This window comes from Zonotrichia albicollis, chromosome 5 (assembly GCF_047830755.1).
Source record: "Zonotrichia albicollis isolate bZonAlb1 chromosome 5, bZonAlb1.hap1, whole genome shotgun sequence".
Lineage (NCBI taxonomy): Eukaryota > Metazoa > Chordata > Aves > Passeriformes > Passerellidae > Zonotrichia > Zonotrichia albicollis.
The window spans coordinates 71122117-71139374 of NC_133823.1; the positions used below are offsets into that span (position 1 = coordinate 71122117).

General features: G+C 41.0%; 1 protein-coding gene across 11 annotated transcripts in view; it reads right to left on the reverse strand.

Moving 5' to 3' along the window:
- The window catches only part of BLTP1 (bridge-like lipid transfer protein family member 1), an 86766-nt gene that overhangs the window by 30799 nt on the left and 38709 nt on the right, over positions 1 to 17258 (reverse strand). For 10 of the 11 annotated variants that reach the window (XM_074542027.1, XM_074542030.1, XM_074542035.1 and 7 more), the window contains exons 28-46: positions 15538 to 16381; positions 14675 to 14745; positions 14030 to 14203; positions 13634 to 13754; positions 12671 to 12817; positions 12196 to 12323; positions 11884 to 12086; positions 10273 to 10470; positions 9404 to 9615; positions 9019 to 9170; positions 8020 to 8170; positions 7050 to 7202; positions 5576 to 5816; positions 4818 to 4966; positions 4207 to 4426; positions 3398 to 3556; positions 2229 to 2404; positions 1971 to 2146; positions 652 to 1358 (exon numbers count right to left, since the gene is read on the reverse strand). In XM_074542027.1, the coding sequence (XP_074398128.1) occupies positions 652 to 1358; positions 1971 to 2146; positions 2229 to 2404; positions 3398 to 3556; positions 4207 to 4426; positions 4818 to 4966; positions 5576 to 5816; positions 7050 to 7202; positions 8020 to 8170; positions 9019 to 9170; positions 9404 to 9615; positions 10273 to 10470; positions 11884 to 12086; positions 12196 to 12323; positions 12671 to 12817; positions 13634 to 13754; positions 14030 to 14203; positions 14675 to 14745; positions 15538 to 16381 (4382 nt within the window). The remainder of the gene's footprint in view (positions 1 to 651; positions 1359 to 1970; positions 2147 to 2228; positions 2405 to 3397; positions 3557 to 4206; positions 4427 to 4817; positions 4967 to 5575; positions 5817 to 7049; positions 7203 to 8019; positions 8171 to 9018; positions 9171 to 9403; positions 9616 to 10272; positions 10471 to 11883; positions 12087 to 12195; positions 12324 to 12670; positions 12818 to 13633; positions 13755 to 14029; positions 14204 to 14674; positions 14746 to 15537; positions 16382 to 17258) is intronic. The other variant, XM_074542029.1, reaches the window with a different exon arrangement.

Genomic DNA, 17258 nt, shown 5'->3' on the forward strand with positions numbered 1-17258 from the left:
TATGACAATAGAGCAACTATACCATCCCCTGCATATTCACAGCAACCTAAGTTCAGCAACAAAGAGAACGATGCTAAGTCAGCTCTCAGATTTGCTGTTCCGTGTTGAAATACATTGGAAATAGTAATAATTGGAATAGTAATAATAATTGGAAATAGTAATATTCACACCAGATCTCAAAGTTTTAGATGAGAATAAGGCCCAAACACTTGTAATCTTTGTGGGACTTCACCAAAATCACTATTGCAGCTTTCCTTCTCTCACAGCAAGATTCACAGATTTATTTTTTTTTACTGTCAGTCATTCTCAAGGCAGAGATTAACTCCCTCAGGATGGCTTTAGGTACCTGCTTGCATATTCCCACGGAATAATAATATGCAGCATTTCCATACCCCCTCGAACACAAAACAGCACTTTGGGAGGAACAAACTCAATCCACACTATGCAATTAGTGAGAAAAGTTAAGCTTTCCTTTTGTACATCATCTTGGTGAACTAATCGAAAGCTCACCTCTGTCCTCACCACTTGCCCCTCTAATCCAATTTAGACAGGATGGGCAGTTCACAAAAAGACATCACGAGCAAGCTTTAGAAAGCACCATTTAAGCAAAACCACACACACTCGGTTATTTGGGTTCACGAACCACTTTACCTGTTGGTCCAAAGGTTTCAGAAGACTTTTCTAAGATGCCAGTGGGATCAGAAATGAGTGAATAGAAGTTGAGCAGTTTATACATATTTTGCCAGCACTCTGCAGAGGGCTCGCTCTGCTCCGACACAGTAATGGAGTCAGAGTCATCCATATGGATGGTCACGTGGTCAACCACATCTTTGGAGCCTTTCCTGGACACTTTGGACGTCCTTCGCTCCGACCTGCCCAGGGAGTTCTTGTTGCGAGCCTCCTTCTTGTTGTTGTCGTTGTTGCTCCTCTTGCCCTTGGCGTTGTTGACGCGGGTGCCGCCGTTGAGGCTGCCCCGGGAGCTGCGGCTGAAATCCGAGGAGCGGAAGTCGCGGTGCTTGCGCGTTTTGAAGGTGGGCGTGGGCGAGGCCGAGCCGGCCGTGTACCTGCTCAGCTTGATGTCCGTCTGCGTGGCCTTGATGTCGTCGATCATGGTGCTGAACTGGTGGATGAGGCGCACCAGGGCCATGTCCACGTGCTGGCTGATGGACTGGCACGAGATGGTGAAGTTGCAGTGGAAGGTGTTGTAGTAGCGCTTGTTCAAGTCGTGGAAGGAGAGGGCGTTGGTGGAGTTTTGAGGGGTGCACATGGATTTCTCCATCACCACGGCGCTAATGCTGAAAGTCTCCAACATCAAAGCTGGTTTGAATTCCAGAGGAGGGAGATTGACAGCTCCTTGCCTGAGGAAAGGAAAGGTACAAGTTACTACGGTGCTGCTTTTTATGAGAGTGAGAGTCAAATAGAGCTTACATCTAATTTACTGAGCCCAGCCTTTTATTTCCCTTAGGATATCACCTTTTTACCACAGTTCTAAATATGATAAAATGAACTTTTACAGTTTCACACTGTGTGCTACTAACATTGAAATCATCTAGTTCTATGAAACCTAGTTTGGCATGCAGTCATTCCATTACATCCTAAAGCTTTGCCCAAAATTGGTCCGGGGGAAGATTGAGCATTTTCAGAAGAATTCAAATCATTATTATTTACAGGATTAATTATCAAACACCACTTCAGAGCCACTCAAATTCCTCCCCACTATTATTTCCACCAGCTCTCCCCCTTCCCCAATCTCCAATTTTCAAAAGGAGCTAAGATTCAAATAGTTACAATTCCCAAATCATTCCCTAGGAGGATTAAAAAAATATTTTAACAGGAAGACAGAACAAAAGATCAGAAGAATAAAGGGCTGGTCCTTATCCCATGAAAGTGCTTCGGAAATCTGTCACCACATGAAAAGCCTAATTTCTGTTCTTCAGCCAATACACATGTTTTTAAATCTCTCATCATACCTTCGGGCTCTTTTGCTTTTCCTCTCCTTTGCTGTGTCTGAATCAACAATATCTGCTCTGAGGCAGTCCAGAGTTCCTGAGAAGGACAGGTACTCTCCAAAGTACATCCTGTAGCACAGGGGCATCGCATCCTGCGACTGAATCCCCGTGTAACTCAGCAGAGGCTTGAACACAACCTACAAAACAAAACCCACCCAGTGAGTTATGAAAGCCTTGATCATTTCCACACCCCTGCTCAGCATGTGCAACCCCAGTTACCTGTGCATCTGCCAGCTGGACAGCAGGAAAGCCCTGGTTGCCCTCTTCTACCCCTGCAATGTCATCCTGGCTGGTGCTGTGCTGCGAGTGAGTGCCATCCAGGGTGTTCTGGTCGCTGGACAGAACAGTGTTGAAGTCTGAAGCAGAGGGGATGGTGGGAAGATTGGGTGCCACACCTGGAAAATAAATACCCATGGAACACTAACACCACAGCAAATCTTACCACCAGTGACTTGATAAATTCAGCGGGATTATTTACACAGATAAACGAGCCACAGCGAGGTCTGTAACGTCACTAAAGGTGGCATTCAGGATAAAGAAACAGCCTGATATTGCTGGAACGGGTAGAGATTGTCCAATTCAAATTTGGAAAGAGTCTTTCTGCAGAGAAACACATTCCAGTTTACACAGGAACCACAACAGTTCAATATGTACAGCAATCCGTACAGCACAATGATGTTTGTAGGATCAGACTGTTGGTTCAGTATTAAAAACAAACTAAAGCAACTTCTTTTTGCCTAAGATTAATATAGCACAGTTGAAGGAGTGTTAACAGAAAAAAGATTCCAGTGTAGTGTTAGCGAAAAAGAAAATTAAGACACACACTGAAAAATCTGAATGATGACAGGCCAAGAAGAAAAATAAATGAGCTGCAATAAATTGTTACACCTGGTTCTTTAATAGACCTATGACTTTGAGAAATATATTTTTTCTTTATTCCCTTCCACAAGTTAACCCATTCCTAAGTTACTCCCAAAACATGTTTAGTCTCAAAATTCAACTGAGAAAGAGCAAGGATTCCAATGCACAAATCGCAAAATAAGCATATGCAAATTAGATCCAAAATAGCCAACAAAATGAAGGAACTCAGCAACAGAAGATGATTTTATGGTTTAAGTTTTGGCAGCTACACATTGCTTTGGCAGCCATACTGACAGCTCCAAATGCAAGAAAAAGCTAAATTTTTGGAGGCAAAATAAAACATCAGTTTTGCTTAAATCCCATGTTTTCATTTCCCAGGTTGCTGTGAAGCCCCACAAGGAATACTTTGAACCCATTAAATCCTGTTGATCATAAACCACTCCCTCCGTTACTTTCAGTCAGAGAGTGGCAAACACAGGCCCAGCCAACCCAGAAGCAGCTGGAACTCAGCTGCAAATGAGCAATACCTGTTGGAAGGCTGTTGTGGCCAGACTTGGTGGCCGGGCTCTCCTGCACGACGCTTCCCCTGTTGCCCACGGCGTTGGACATCCAGTTATAGAAACTCACGGAGGAGGGCTCAGACAGCAAAGGGTGCTCAGACAACATGTCCGTGGCCACAGTGTTTCCTGGGCAGGTAAAGCAGAAACTTCAGCATTTCTGGCATCCAAGTCAGCAAAAACAAGGAACACAGCATGATTTCACTGCCAACAACTAGGAACTATAAAAATAAACCTAATTCTCTAGGTTTATTCCACTAAATTACGTGTCAAACAGCACTACCACAGAAGTTACAAGTGGCACTAATGGATGTTGCACTACACATGGCTTTGTACTTGCTCATTTCTACCATTAATTAGAGGAAAGGAATCATTAAGACACCAAAATACCTTTTTTTCTGAACAATATTTCAGTCCCTGACAGCAAAGGAGAGAAGTTTTAGAGAAAATACAATATCAAATATAGTATATATTGTACATACACAGAAAAACTGATAAAAATACACTCTGAAAAATAACACAGAGCATAAACACTTCAATGCTTCAAGCTTCTAAAATATTTCTTGAAAATAAACACTTTCATAAACCATGACTAAATCTTGAATTTATCATATGCAAACTACAGTAGTGAAATAGTAGTTTCTCTTTTTGAGCTACTCAAAAGGTTAAGAAAAAACAAATGCAAAATGGTTATTTCCTTATTCATTCAAAAAGACTAGGAAATTATGCTACATCATACCTGTTTATGCTACATCATACTTTTTTATGCTACATCCTACCTGTTCGTGTTAAAGAACTACTTTTAACTGCAGTTGAACTTCTTTGAGGAGTCCCTTCCAACAGATTGTGCAGGCTAGGAAAGCTCCCAGTGAGATAGCTGAGCAGGCTTTCCTTCCTTGGGCTTTCCCTGACTCCCATTCCAGAGCGGCCAACGTGCACTGGTGAATCTGTAGCTGTGTCTCCACTGGTGTAACTCAGGGAATGGTATGGATGGATGCCCTGTGAGCAGAAAACAAATTAATGAAGTACTGTAGAAACTGCAAAAACAAAGCAATATTTAGTCTGAATGAAAGGTTGGAGCACAATTTTAGTACAAGTCACGGGAGAGCTTTGCCAGCCTTTGATTTTGTTCCATGGCAGTTAAATCCTTGTCATAAATAAAACATCAAAGGCTGCAAAGGTTAGGGCACATCCTTAAATGATGCACAGGAAGTTCATTGGCGAGAAAACAAAGAACACATGAAGAATACAAACCAACTGCTGGAGCATCCCTGTTGTAAGGTCAGGAGCACATCTTCCATGTAACTTTGTGCATGCATTTACCCACCTGCAGCTACAGAACTGCTCCTGAATGGGCCAGCCAGACCCCACCAGGGCCCTGTGCACTCACCTTGATTTTGAGCACGGAATCACTGTGGGTGTGAGTCTTGGACAGCTTCCTCATGATCTCGGCGCCGCTGACGGGCCCGGAGGAGGCGCTGGCAGGGGGAGGGCGGGTGGCCGTTCCTTCCAGCAGCATCGTGTGCTCGCTCACCGTGGCTGCACCAAGCAAACATGGGCCTCACTCGGATACTCCTGGCTCTCCAAATCTACCTAGCATCAGGCACATCTATCTACAGGCAGTCATGAACCTCCCACTGCTGGCACACACCTGCACAGCGCTGTCTGATTTATAAACAAGTATAACACCTCAGACAGGCCTGTGCTGGGTTTTGTTCAGTAATCCAAGTGTTTCTGCTTAATTAAAACAGATATTTGAGAGAAGAGGGCAAAAATTGCCTTTATACTCTATGTTTACATAAAAGTTTCTCACACAAATATCTTTGCTCTCTTAAAGCTGCTAACTGCTGCCTGGCTTTTGATGGAAATGTAGTAAATAGTTAAGTTGATTTATTTTGTGCAGGGCAAAAAGACAAAAGACATGAAGAAAGAGAGGTCTCCTGTTTTGTTTTTCCCTGAACAAACACTAATTATTGTAATACTATAATTACCATTGTTAGCAGCAGCCTCAGAATGAAGGTGGTATATATAAAAAAAGAAGCTGGATAATTCTAAGGAGACTGTAATGTATCAAACACTAAAAGTTTAGAAGACAAAAATGTCTGAGAGGAGCTGCTTGCCCCTGTGAATTTTTATGGATGAAAATACCTGCATCAAATTCAAACTCTGCTCCATCAGCACTTGTGTCACTCTGCAGGCCCCCTCCATTGTCCAGTCCAAGGCCATCCTCATGCTCGTGGCTGGCATTTGGCTGCAGCTTCATTGGCTGGGCTGGCCTGTGCAAGCTGACTCCTTTAAAGGCTGGGGTGACCACAATGAACTTCATCCACTGCCTTGCTAAGGCAACCAGACCTTTCTTTAAGGTCACTAAGGCAGGAAGACCATCACTCTTTAAAAAAAAAATAAAATATATATAATAAAAATTCATATCACAGCATTTTGAAGTAAACTGGAGGGAGAAAAAGGCAAAGCTCTCTGAAATCTCTATACTTAAGAGGCTTATGACAAACATGCTGGCACCATCACACATCAAGCAAGAAGCCAAGGAGCTGACAGATAAAAAAATTACAGCTTCACTGAACACAGTAAATACATTTATCTACATGACCTGAGGAGCCAGCCCAAGGGGCCAAAAATAAACAACAGGAAGCAGGTTTGTTAAATATGAAGCTAAAAGCACTTGAGTAATTATCAGGCTCTGAGCTAAGATTCATAGCAACTTCGTACAAACAGAAATGAAATTAAAAAGATTGTTTTTTCAATTGTTCATAAGCAGTGTTTTAGGAACATAAATTTGAGGCCAAATATGGGGATTGTTTTGATTACATCACTGAATTGTCCTAAAGAAAACAAAAGCTTGGCATTTTAACCACAAGTCAAACTGTGCTATTTGTGCCACAAATTGTGCTATTCCTGATCACTGGCTCTCAGCTGAATATGTTGAAAACCAAAGTGTTTAAATCTGACAGCTGTGGAATTGGATTATGAAAATGACATAAAATCAGGAATAAACACTCCTCCCTTCTGCCTGATGTTTGTTCAAATAACTATTTCCCACTACAATCTCGATATTAATACTCTAAAGCCATCAAGAAAAATATTAGATTCTTAAACCCTTAAGTTTGTGCAATTCTAATTCCTTTCTTAAATTGTCTGCATTACCCCAGTGTTTCTAGAAAACTAGTTCCAAGGAGAGAATTTGGAATAAACTAACCAGTTCATACACTTGCCCCAATAATTGAGACTCATTCCATTTTAAAACCATGAAAAATGAAATCATATTAAAAGGCCCTTGAAGTATGACAGAGAGGGAATGAAATCTGATAAAAAAAGCCATATACAGTTTTAAAGGCACACCTGTTTGGTTTATGATCTCACATATTTACTAATAAAATAGATTGATAAGCATTATGCATATATACAGGTCATAAAAATAGCAGATATCAAAGAAAATGAAATGAGAGAAACAATATCTACTTATCACTTCAAAGATATATATGAGTCTTGCTTATATTTTCTTGTTTCTTAACCTTCTTCAAACTGTTGCCAAATTGAAGACATTAGAATTGGTATATTTGAAACAAAAGGACTGAGATATTTCCAGTTTTCCTGGGTAACTCACCATAGTGGCATCCTCAATAATGGAGTAATTTGCCTGATGAAGGTAATGGTGCAATATATTACAGAGTAAACAAGAGGGATTTTCTTGCAAGAAACGAGCCACTTTGGTAAGCCTGTTGTACTTGCTTCTCAGAGGGAAGTGCACACTTTTATTCTAGATTAAAATAAAAGCATTTTCAGCATATGAACACACTTGCAAACAGCATCAAAGAAAAGATCTCATCTATGAGACAACAAACATCTAAGCTCATTTTGAACGTCTGCAACAAGGATTTGGCTCATGGGTACCCACTTTATTTTAAATACTGCATGTGAAAAACAACTCTGGATGCATATTTACATATATGAAGCAATAAAAGAAAAGCCTGGATTCAAACTGCAGGCCTTATAAAATTACATCTAGACTAATAGACATACATGCAAAGCTAGCTGCCATTTTTGAAGAAACAGTTTATTCCTAGCTAAAGACAAAACAGGCACTTTTCAAAATTTGGTTTAACGCTAGAAAGAGAGCAGGAAGAAGAAACAGGAAGGGAGGTAGGAATAAGAGACTGCTGCAAAGGATAATTTTTGAGCAGAGCAGAAAACCAGCATCACATTTAGGTCATCCACGTCACTAAACAAGACAGGATCTCAGCGTGGGTATCACATCCAAAATCTTCCCACTAGATGGTGCCAATCCAACCATCAGCGAACAAAAACACTCCACAGAATATACCAGCACCACAGCCATACTTCTTACTCTTATTTTACCTGGAGATGCACTCCTGTAAGAAGCATGAGACTTGGCTCTGGAATTCACACTGTGTACAAAAACCACAGCTTTTTGCGATCTCTTGTGACAAATTCCAAAGGCTCACAAGAAATGCTTTAAGTGTGCCAGTGAAAACATCCAGCATTCCAAAACCTCTATTTTGTCTATCACACTGTCCTGTTCTGATATGCTCACTGATTTTCTAAAGGCCATTTACCTCTAGAGCCTCTGTCATGATGCACCCCATAACAGCACAGATCCGCAGGGTTCCTTCCGTTTCCAGCTTATTTAACGATGACTTCACTTGGTCGATGGGAACGAGCCAAGCACCAACTGCGGGCGTTGCAGTGCTCAGGAGGTTCAGCTGCCTGTGCAGGCAGACAGAAAGGGGTGTTCACAGGCACCAGCAGCAATGAGCAGGATTTTCTGGTGCTCTTATGAATGACAGTCATGCAGGTGGGGCATGGATGCAAAGTAATAAACACAGACTCAGCGCCCAGAAAATAAAACTGGCAAAAAGGACCTGAGGCAATTTCTGTTTTACTGACTCACACACTCATGATTCTTCCCACTTTTGCTACTGCTATTCCTTCCTTTCCCCATTTGTATTCCCTACTGAAATCATACAGTTTGAAATGTTCATCACTGACCAAATCCCACTGAAGTGTTACATGTCATGAAGGACTTTTGGTAAAGGGCTGAGGTAGGAGTACCAGCAGAGTACTTTCTAACTCATGCCTTTGTACTGACAGACTGAAACATTTGGCTTATTCTACATACATGATGTGAAAAACTATCTCAGAAATACACATCTAGAACTTTATAGTGCATGGCAGTCAGATCATGCATGATATCCAGTTGAATACCAAAAGCACTGAGCTGCTCTCTTCACTGGCATTTCATCTACTCAAAACAAACACCTTCCCCTGCCTTTCTCCATCATATATTTCTATCTCACCAGAAGCTGCTAGTGAGGGCTTTTGGTTTTTTTACTCTTCATTTTCTCTCCTTTTAAATTTGTTGTAAGAATTTTCTAGCAGCACTTCCTTCAGTTTTTTATTGTAGTAATTTCTGTGGAAGCCTTACTGTGATATACACAAAATAAAAATTATCATTTTCAAAGCTTCAAATTCCATTCAGAACCTAGCAAATACAAATGCAATTTAACAAAGCAGAAGTGCCATTTTCCCTCTTTTATATCAGGTAAAAATCATACCTTGAATATATGTGGGCTGGGGAGCGCACGTTGGTGGGAGCTGCAAAACTAAACCAAATTTCTTTGATTGTCAACTTCATGCTGCAGGAGTCAGGGGGAGGAGGCATCAAGGGGATATCTTTTTTCAGATCATCTGATTCAACACCTTCATCCTTCAAAAACAAGGAATCCTGAAGTTAGAAGGGAAATTGACTTCCAAAATTGTTACACTGAAAGGTGCTAACATACCATACATGCTCATAGGTTTTTTTTTTTTCCACAGGCATTTAGGCAAAGCAAAATAAATTAATGCTCATCCTCCCAAGGGACTCTGCAGAAAGCTGGAAGTTCAGTGTCTAAGCAGACAGGATGAGTGAGTAATGACTTGTACCCAGCTTGAACACACCTGCTCATCTGAAACAGAATTTCCATTAATATCTGAAGAGGGACTTATTCTGTCACAAGGGAGGTTATCTTCTGACACATCAGTGTTGTAGCCACTGCCAGTGGGGGAATCTGAAGAGTTGTTTGATGCAAGCAATCCACCTCTCTCTGTGTCTCTTGATTTGCCCATGACTCCAAATGTGTTATAGAGCACTGCCCCAGATTGTCTTCCTCCTGGAAAAACACCCAGAGTGCAAAGGTTGGCAGCTGTAAACAGCTCTAAGTTATTGCCCCCACAGAAGATCTGTGTTTAAGCAGAGAAATACACAGGATTTCAGCTAAACAAGATGCATTACCGTTTTACTCAACAACTTATCACTACAATTTTGAGCTTCTGATCCTTTCGAGCTTCTACCACAAGCAGATGAAGAGTACTCACATAAAGACTTGGTAAATGTTATTTTCTGAAAAAAGGTAACCCTGATGATAGAAAATACACATATACTAGGTGGGGTTTTTTTACTTTTTGTAACTAGCTTTCCCCTCCCACAGCAAAACTCTGGCTACTCTGGCTCTATAATGCATTTCCTGTGGCTAAGGTGAGGATTTGAGTGATGAGTGAAAGCATTGATTTCAACCTTAAGTTCAGAAACTGATGAAACCAGTTTACATGAAATTATTTCCTATACTATTATTAGTGGTACTTACAACTAAAAATGTCTTTATTGTATAACCTATGAAATTTGTTTACCACAGAGATGTAGTATTCAGCATCACTCAGATTTAACAATTTCTAATCAAATAATTGCTAAGCCAGAAGACCTATCAACAGAACTGTCACTAATCTCATTAAAAAAAAAATAAACAATACACAGCCTTGAAAAGCTTTACCTTTTATAGTTAAATTTTCAATTCCACACTCAAACATTATCCAACCCCACTTCTCTTGACTAGGACCAATTCGAGCTACATCTGGAACAGCTTGCTGATCTGTTTCATCCACAAAAGTGAACTCATCCAACTCTTCCAAAGTAAAAAGAACTTTTGATTTCCCAAAAGGAATGGCTGTTATTGCACAAGTTCCAATATCTGTGAAAATAAATAAGATAAATAAATATTTAATATTTTGCTCCAAAATGGAAAAGCTTTACAATTTCCAAAAGCTCTCTGAAGTTTAGAATGTTTTGTGGGAGCTTTCCCTTTAGTATTCCTCAAACAGGAGGGGAGGAAAAAAAAGAAAGAAAAAGTTTAAACTTGAAACACGAGCAAGAAAAAGAAGCATAAAAAGAGGGCAAAAAAGCCTTGCTCCTGGTCTGTTAATATGGGCAGGATAATTTTTAAATTTGAAAAAAAACCCAAAAACCAAGGACCGAGCAGTATTTTAAATCACTTTATACCTAAATATCAAATACCTCAGGCAAAGAACTACACTGAGACACATGATCCCCCTTCAAATCCTTACTCCATGCCTCTAATTTTTAAGTGCACCCATGTCTGAAGTAAACATGAGATGCTAAGATCCTTAGAAAGGCTCTTCTCAAACCCTTTAAACAGAAGATGATGACTTTTCTTGGTTAGAACTCCAAAACTGGCCCCCTTGAATGTCTGTGGCATATCTGACACAGGACACTACTGCTAAGATTGCATCCATAACTAAGTAAAAAGGGAGGTAACCATTCCAGTGCTCTCTGGTTTTGTTTTCCTCCAATTTTATTTGCTCACTCATCTTTGCACAGCAATGGGATTTTCTGTTGTTTATTTATTTATTTATTGTGTATTGTTTCATCATCCTGGTTTTACAGAGTACTTCCTCATGTCTGAAGACTCCTGATCCTTATGGAACAGAATCAAAACTGGCGTAGATTCCATCAAACTTGAAGCAGTTTAACAAAAACAGCCTCTACATTTGGTCACCTTTTCCTGGTTTGTTTTTCCAGGATCAGGAGCTGGAGCAAAATTTAACTCTGAGCTTCTTGAAGGCATTTCCTTAACACAAACAACAAGGAAGTCAATGGGATAGATCTCATTTTCAGCTTTAGAGTTGTTACAGTTCAAAATCTACATGTTGTCATGCTGAAATTTCTGGCACAACAGGCAATTACTGAATGTGTTAGAATGCACTAAGAAAGCAAAGAAGTCTAATTCATTCCCAACAAAAGATGACAAAAATGGTAGCTGAAAAGAGATTGGCCGGAGGAAGGGAGCTCAGGCCTCAAATTCCAGCAGTGCAGGTCAATATTTACAGGGTAACACATCTGCCACACAAACTGCTCACAAGTCTGCCTTGACACCTTTTAGTTAGCCTAAGTTTAAATCTAGCACTTAGTGGAATAATAATTCATCCCAAACTTCTTTTTCAAGTATCTGCAAAAGTTCTGGGTGCAAGTAGCTTTTCATCCATGTTAACAAAACACCTACAACCAAACTGCAACGTGAACACCAACTGTAACTACTTGCTTCTATTAACACTGACATTTCCACATTTTTAATATTGTTCAATACCTGTTGTATCAAGACCTCTAAGTTGTCCATGAACACGATGGATGTTCAATTTAGCAGCAATTTCTTTTCCTTTTTCTGCTCCAGAGTTGGATCTCAGTGAGCCAGAGGACTGGGGCTGCATTTTGCTGGTTTGGATGTAACGATCAAACGTGACAGAATTCCTCCCAGCTTCTGCATTGTTCGAAGTCTCCTCAACTACACCCCTTGACAATATCAGGGAGGAAAAAGCAATTAAGCAAACCAAGATAAACCAAACCAATGAAATAAACATGTCTGAAGTTTATGACAGACAGCACCATGCACTGTTCTTACCTGTTCATACGAACTTGAGTAGCAATTCTATCAAAACACAGAGCTACCAGGGAAACGTGAGTCACGGTTTTGCTGGAAGAAACTCCTGGGGATTCATCCACAGATGCTTGTAGCAAACACAGGTTCACCTGCACACAGAATTCCAACACAGTACAGACATTTAGAAAAGCATGTTACATCAATCACTCGTTTCTGATAGAACCTTGTCTTATACTTTCAGTAAAAACAAAAATAAAACCATGACATCCAGAAGATAATTTAAAGACATGGCAGCCAGTTACCTCTATGGTGGTTGATATTTAACTACTGCATGTCTACCATCAAAAAATGAAGCAGTTCCAAAATTCAAAACTTTAGTTCTCCAGCACAAATGCTTAGCTTCACACTTCAGCTTTTGGGGAACAAACAGGGATTCAAAATAAAAAGAACTTTGTGAGGCACTTCTTCACTGATAAGCTTTAAAAAAAATTGTTACCTTTGGAACTGTAACATTGGCCTGAAGACCTTTAATTGTCACATTATCTTGCTTAAGTGAGAGATTGGTCTGTGCTGGTCCCTGGTTTGTTGTTCCTGTTGTGGTGGTGTCTATTTTTGTTCCTCTGATGTCTTGCTTTGAAGACAACTTGAAGAGGGGAGAAAAATAATTTATTAGCACAAACTCAAGAGCTGCTGAGCTCAGGAGAAACAGGATATTTTAATAGCATTGAAGCAGAAAGAGACTCTGACTTTATCTTAGGCAATTTACCGTGATTTCCAGATTAAAGGCTGCAGCACTTAGAGGTACAGTAGGTCTAAAACCATAAGGGCAGCAGTGCCATTCTGCAGCAAACTTGAACAACCAGACTTCAGCTGGAAGTTGGAATTCTACACATGTAAGGTATATCAGACAACTTACAATGAAACAAGTTATTAGTGTCCACTACACTGTGAAGTCTAAGAAACCATAAAATATAAATATGGTCATTACCATAGAGAGAAAGAACACCTAATTCTGTAGAACTACCATACAATTCTATTTAAGTTAAATTAATTTTTTAAGGTCTCAGATGAACTTCAAAAGAAAAAACCCACAGGCACTTTCAAAGCTCTCCCTAACTACTACAAAATAATAAGTAACATCTCACTGAGATGAATGTAATACTTAAGAGCACCAGCTATAGTAATTTCAAAGAACAGAATGTGTGATTTCATCTGATGTAAATTACTGTAGACCATCCAAAACATAAAAAGTCGAATCCTGTAAAAGATTCCTGGGCAGTGAAAGACAATATGTAAGAGCTGATTATGAAAATGCATGTAAGTATGCATTCCAAATTAATACAGCTATCATTTTAGCTTTATATCTCAAAACACTAAATTCAGTTTAAATATTTTGTATGTAAGATAGAGAAGTGAGCATTCTCTCAAATCCATGAAGATTTCCTTGTTTTTCCCTCACATTTTCTGAGAAGCTGGTCTTGCTGTTCTGCACAGCATCCCTCAGGACCTTGCAGTGCAGGTCATCCACGATTGCTGCCGGGTGCCGGGAGCTGGCACAGTGCACCATGGCCTCGATGTACCTGGGAGGGGAAAAGAGCCACAAGAGACCATGGAAACTCCCAGTTCCACCATCAGCCACGTGCAATGGACACTACAGAGGAAAAACAAGCACTGACAAACACAAAGGGCACTTCCCATTGCTGCAGGCACCTCATAGGAAATGCAGAATTACATCCGGCAGGCACCAGGCCCTGCTGTTCCATCAGCCAGGCTGCTCAATCCTTTTACCTAAGCCTTTGCTGAACAGAACAGCTGTGATTTTAGACAACTTTTAGTGCCATCAAAATAAAATTACCTATCCAGTGCCTCTGCTACAAGAGGAGTCAGAACTACATCTACAGTTCCTTTCACTTCCACGATGGCCGTGGTGCGTGTCTGGAAGACCGGGTGATCCAACGTCCATTCCTCTGTTATTGTTTCATCATCTGTGTTCTCTGCAGACTTCTTATCCAAGGGAGTATAAGGGGTGCTAGGGAAGGCAAACATACATCAGTGACCAGGCTTTGCAAAAACAAACAAAAGTGTTCTGGTGTCATTTGAACTCTTACTGAAATCCACATAACAGCAGGTTTCTTCTGCTGTATATCTTAGAAAGCACAAAAATACAATCCCCCCCTAGATTCAAGTTAAGCTTCTGGCAATGAAATGGACACTTGAATTAGCACCTCCAAATTCATCTAAACAAAATCACCATTCATACTCTTGAAAATGTACATGGGAAATAATTTAATGCTTGCACTGTGTACTTTCTGTTTGACCAAACCCAAATATTTCATAATAGAATGATCTGTTCTGGAATAGATCTGGTACTGAAACCTACTGCTGCAAATCAAAATTTTCAAAGGGCTAGCAGGAGCCAAAATACTTCACAGGGTATAATAAAAATCCTACTCTTTAAAAATATGCTAATAATATAGCATAGATTATGTGTTCAACTTACTTAGATGTTGATCCTGTGAGCTGCATGCCTCTGTCCAGCAGTGAATTAGCTGTGAGACCCTGTTTAACAATCTAAGGTACAAGTGCAAAGAAGTTTATTACATTCCTTCCATATATGATAAAAAACCCCAACCAAGGGATTTTGAAAAATTCCCCTTAAAACTATTTTTGTTAAAAGAACACTTAGATTCTCCAATATAGGATACTGGAACTCCTAGGTTTGCTTTTAAATTCCTTGAAAAATCAGATTACACTGCTTTTATATAAACATTGATTTATTGCTTTTAAAAAACCCTTCAAATACTAATCTACATAAGGCTTGCATCAACACAAACCTTTTCTGCAAAATGATAACAAGTTCAGTTGCAGAACTCAATCACCTCTTTTATACCAAGTAATTTCCATTATTTTTCATATATTTCAGTTCATCTCCTTCCTTAAGCATGTATGCTCAGGTCACTTAAAAAAAACCTCATTTCCTAAATCTGAGTTGCAATTTAATTTTGAAATAAAGCACTGAGAGCCTGAAGTATACTTTATCAGTATTAAATGTACTGCTACTGTAGTTCTGCATAATGTGTTTTAAACAAAACTCACATAAATGTCCTCCAGCTGCATATCATTCAACAGACAGCATTTTAAGTGCAAAAATGATAATTCAGAACCACAGAACTCCAACTCCTGTTTTTGTCCACAACCTTCCAGCCACACAGCCCCATGATCTCAAGTTAAAAATTCAAGGTATTCTTTAACTAAAAGCAAAGCAATTTCAAGTTTTCTGTATCTTATTCACACAACTGGTACTAAGCCATTTTAAGTTATTTTGAATTCTTACTCCTTTCTCTACTCCTCCATCTTCCATACCTTAAAAGTTGGGACAGAGAGTTGCTCAAAGGACGAGGAACTTTCTTCACTGGTTGGCGTGTCAAGGTCCAAAGGGCGATGCAATGAGGATTTGGAAGTTCTTTTGTTGGTTGGGTGCTTTACTGACCAGTTGATCACCTGGAACTGTGTCAGGTAATTTTGGTAACACGCCATTACAGGCTGCTGGGAAGTGATTTGCTCCCGTTCCACAGTCTTCTCAGAGTCCAGGATGTACATGTTGTCAACGTGCTCATCGTCTCCTCCCAGAGCTGAAACAAACGAAGCCTGGGAAGGATGAGTCTTAATTGGCAACGTTTTCATATCCTGACTGATTTCTCTGTGGATTGTGCTTGTTAAGGGCCCTTCCACGCTGTGATAAATAGACCCCCTACTGTATTCAGCTTTCTGAGCTTGCTTTTTCCTCTTCTTCCTCCCTGGATAGGTTCCTGGACCTTCATCGCTGCTTATCGGCTCAAACTCTTCGGCAGCTGAAAAATAAGCCTCGCTATCGGCCATGGACATGCTGGAATCCATGGAGCGGTACTGGTGGAAGGAGTTGGAATCTGCTGAGGGCGTGTAGGGGAAGGAGCCAAAGCTCCTCCTCTGCTTGGGGGAGTCCAGGACGTTCTCGTCGCTGCGGGACACGTCGCTGCTGAACTGCACGCCCGCGGGCACGGGCTGCTTGTCCCCGTAGAAGGCGGCCGTCAGGCTCTTGGTGCTGCCCAGGCGCGCCGAGCACACGGACGCCTGGCGCTTCAGCGGGGACCTCATGGGGGACTGGCCCACGGGCCGCTCCTGGGGGCCAGGGGATGCAGGCCGGCCCTCTGCAGCCTCCACCGTGACACTGGGAACACGAACACACACAGCACTCGGTTATTGCTGTACTAATGCTTCTCTTCCTGCACTGCAGCAGCTGTCAAATGCATCGGCGATTCCGTGGCTCTGTATTAGCACAGCCATTATTTTCCTAATGCTGGTTACATACCAAACTCTGCCACTTGTCCACATACATGTCAGGACCCAGGACATCCCTCTGGCTGTCCAGGACAGCCAGGACCCCTGCCAGGGATCTCAGAAGCTCTGGCACAGAGCCCAAGACACCTGTGGTTTTGATTATGACCCGTGGAGCAAATTACCAACCTTATATGAAGATCAGCAAGCCACAACAGTTTAGGTAGAACAACAGTGAAGTTATCACGGGGTGGAAAAGTAGATTTTGGGGTTTTTGATATGGGGGTTCAGGAGCCAAGATGGAGGGAACTGGGTGTGTCCAGCCTTTCTCCTCCTTCTTGGCCTTCATCTTCTGCTGTGATGTTGGCACTTACAGATTGGTTCACTGTCTAACATAGGTGACAGGTATTGGAAAGTAATTGTAAACACTGTATATATAGTTTTTAGTGTAAAGACATAACACCACCCCAGGGGCAGGCAGAGTGCCTGGAACTGTCCTGCTGGATGGATCTCGGCAGGGCAGGAGAAAAACTTTATAGATAAGGAACAATAAACAACCTTGAGACCCAGAAATGAAGAGCTCTGACTCCTCCTTCAAGCACTGGGCTGGGAAAAGAGACTTTCCAACTTTTCTCAGGGTCACTCTGATAAGCTAGAGATCTCCACACATACACAGGAGGTAAAACCAAACATTTAACAAGCACTGGTAACATGCTGGATTTTCTACTTGCTCAGGTAACCATCCTCTATTAGGGGCCCAAACCATCATT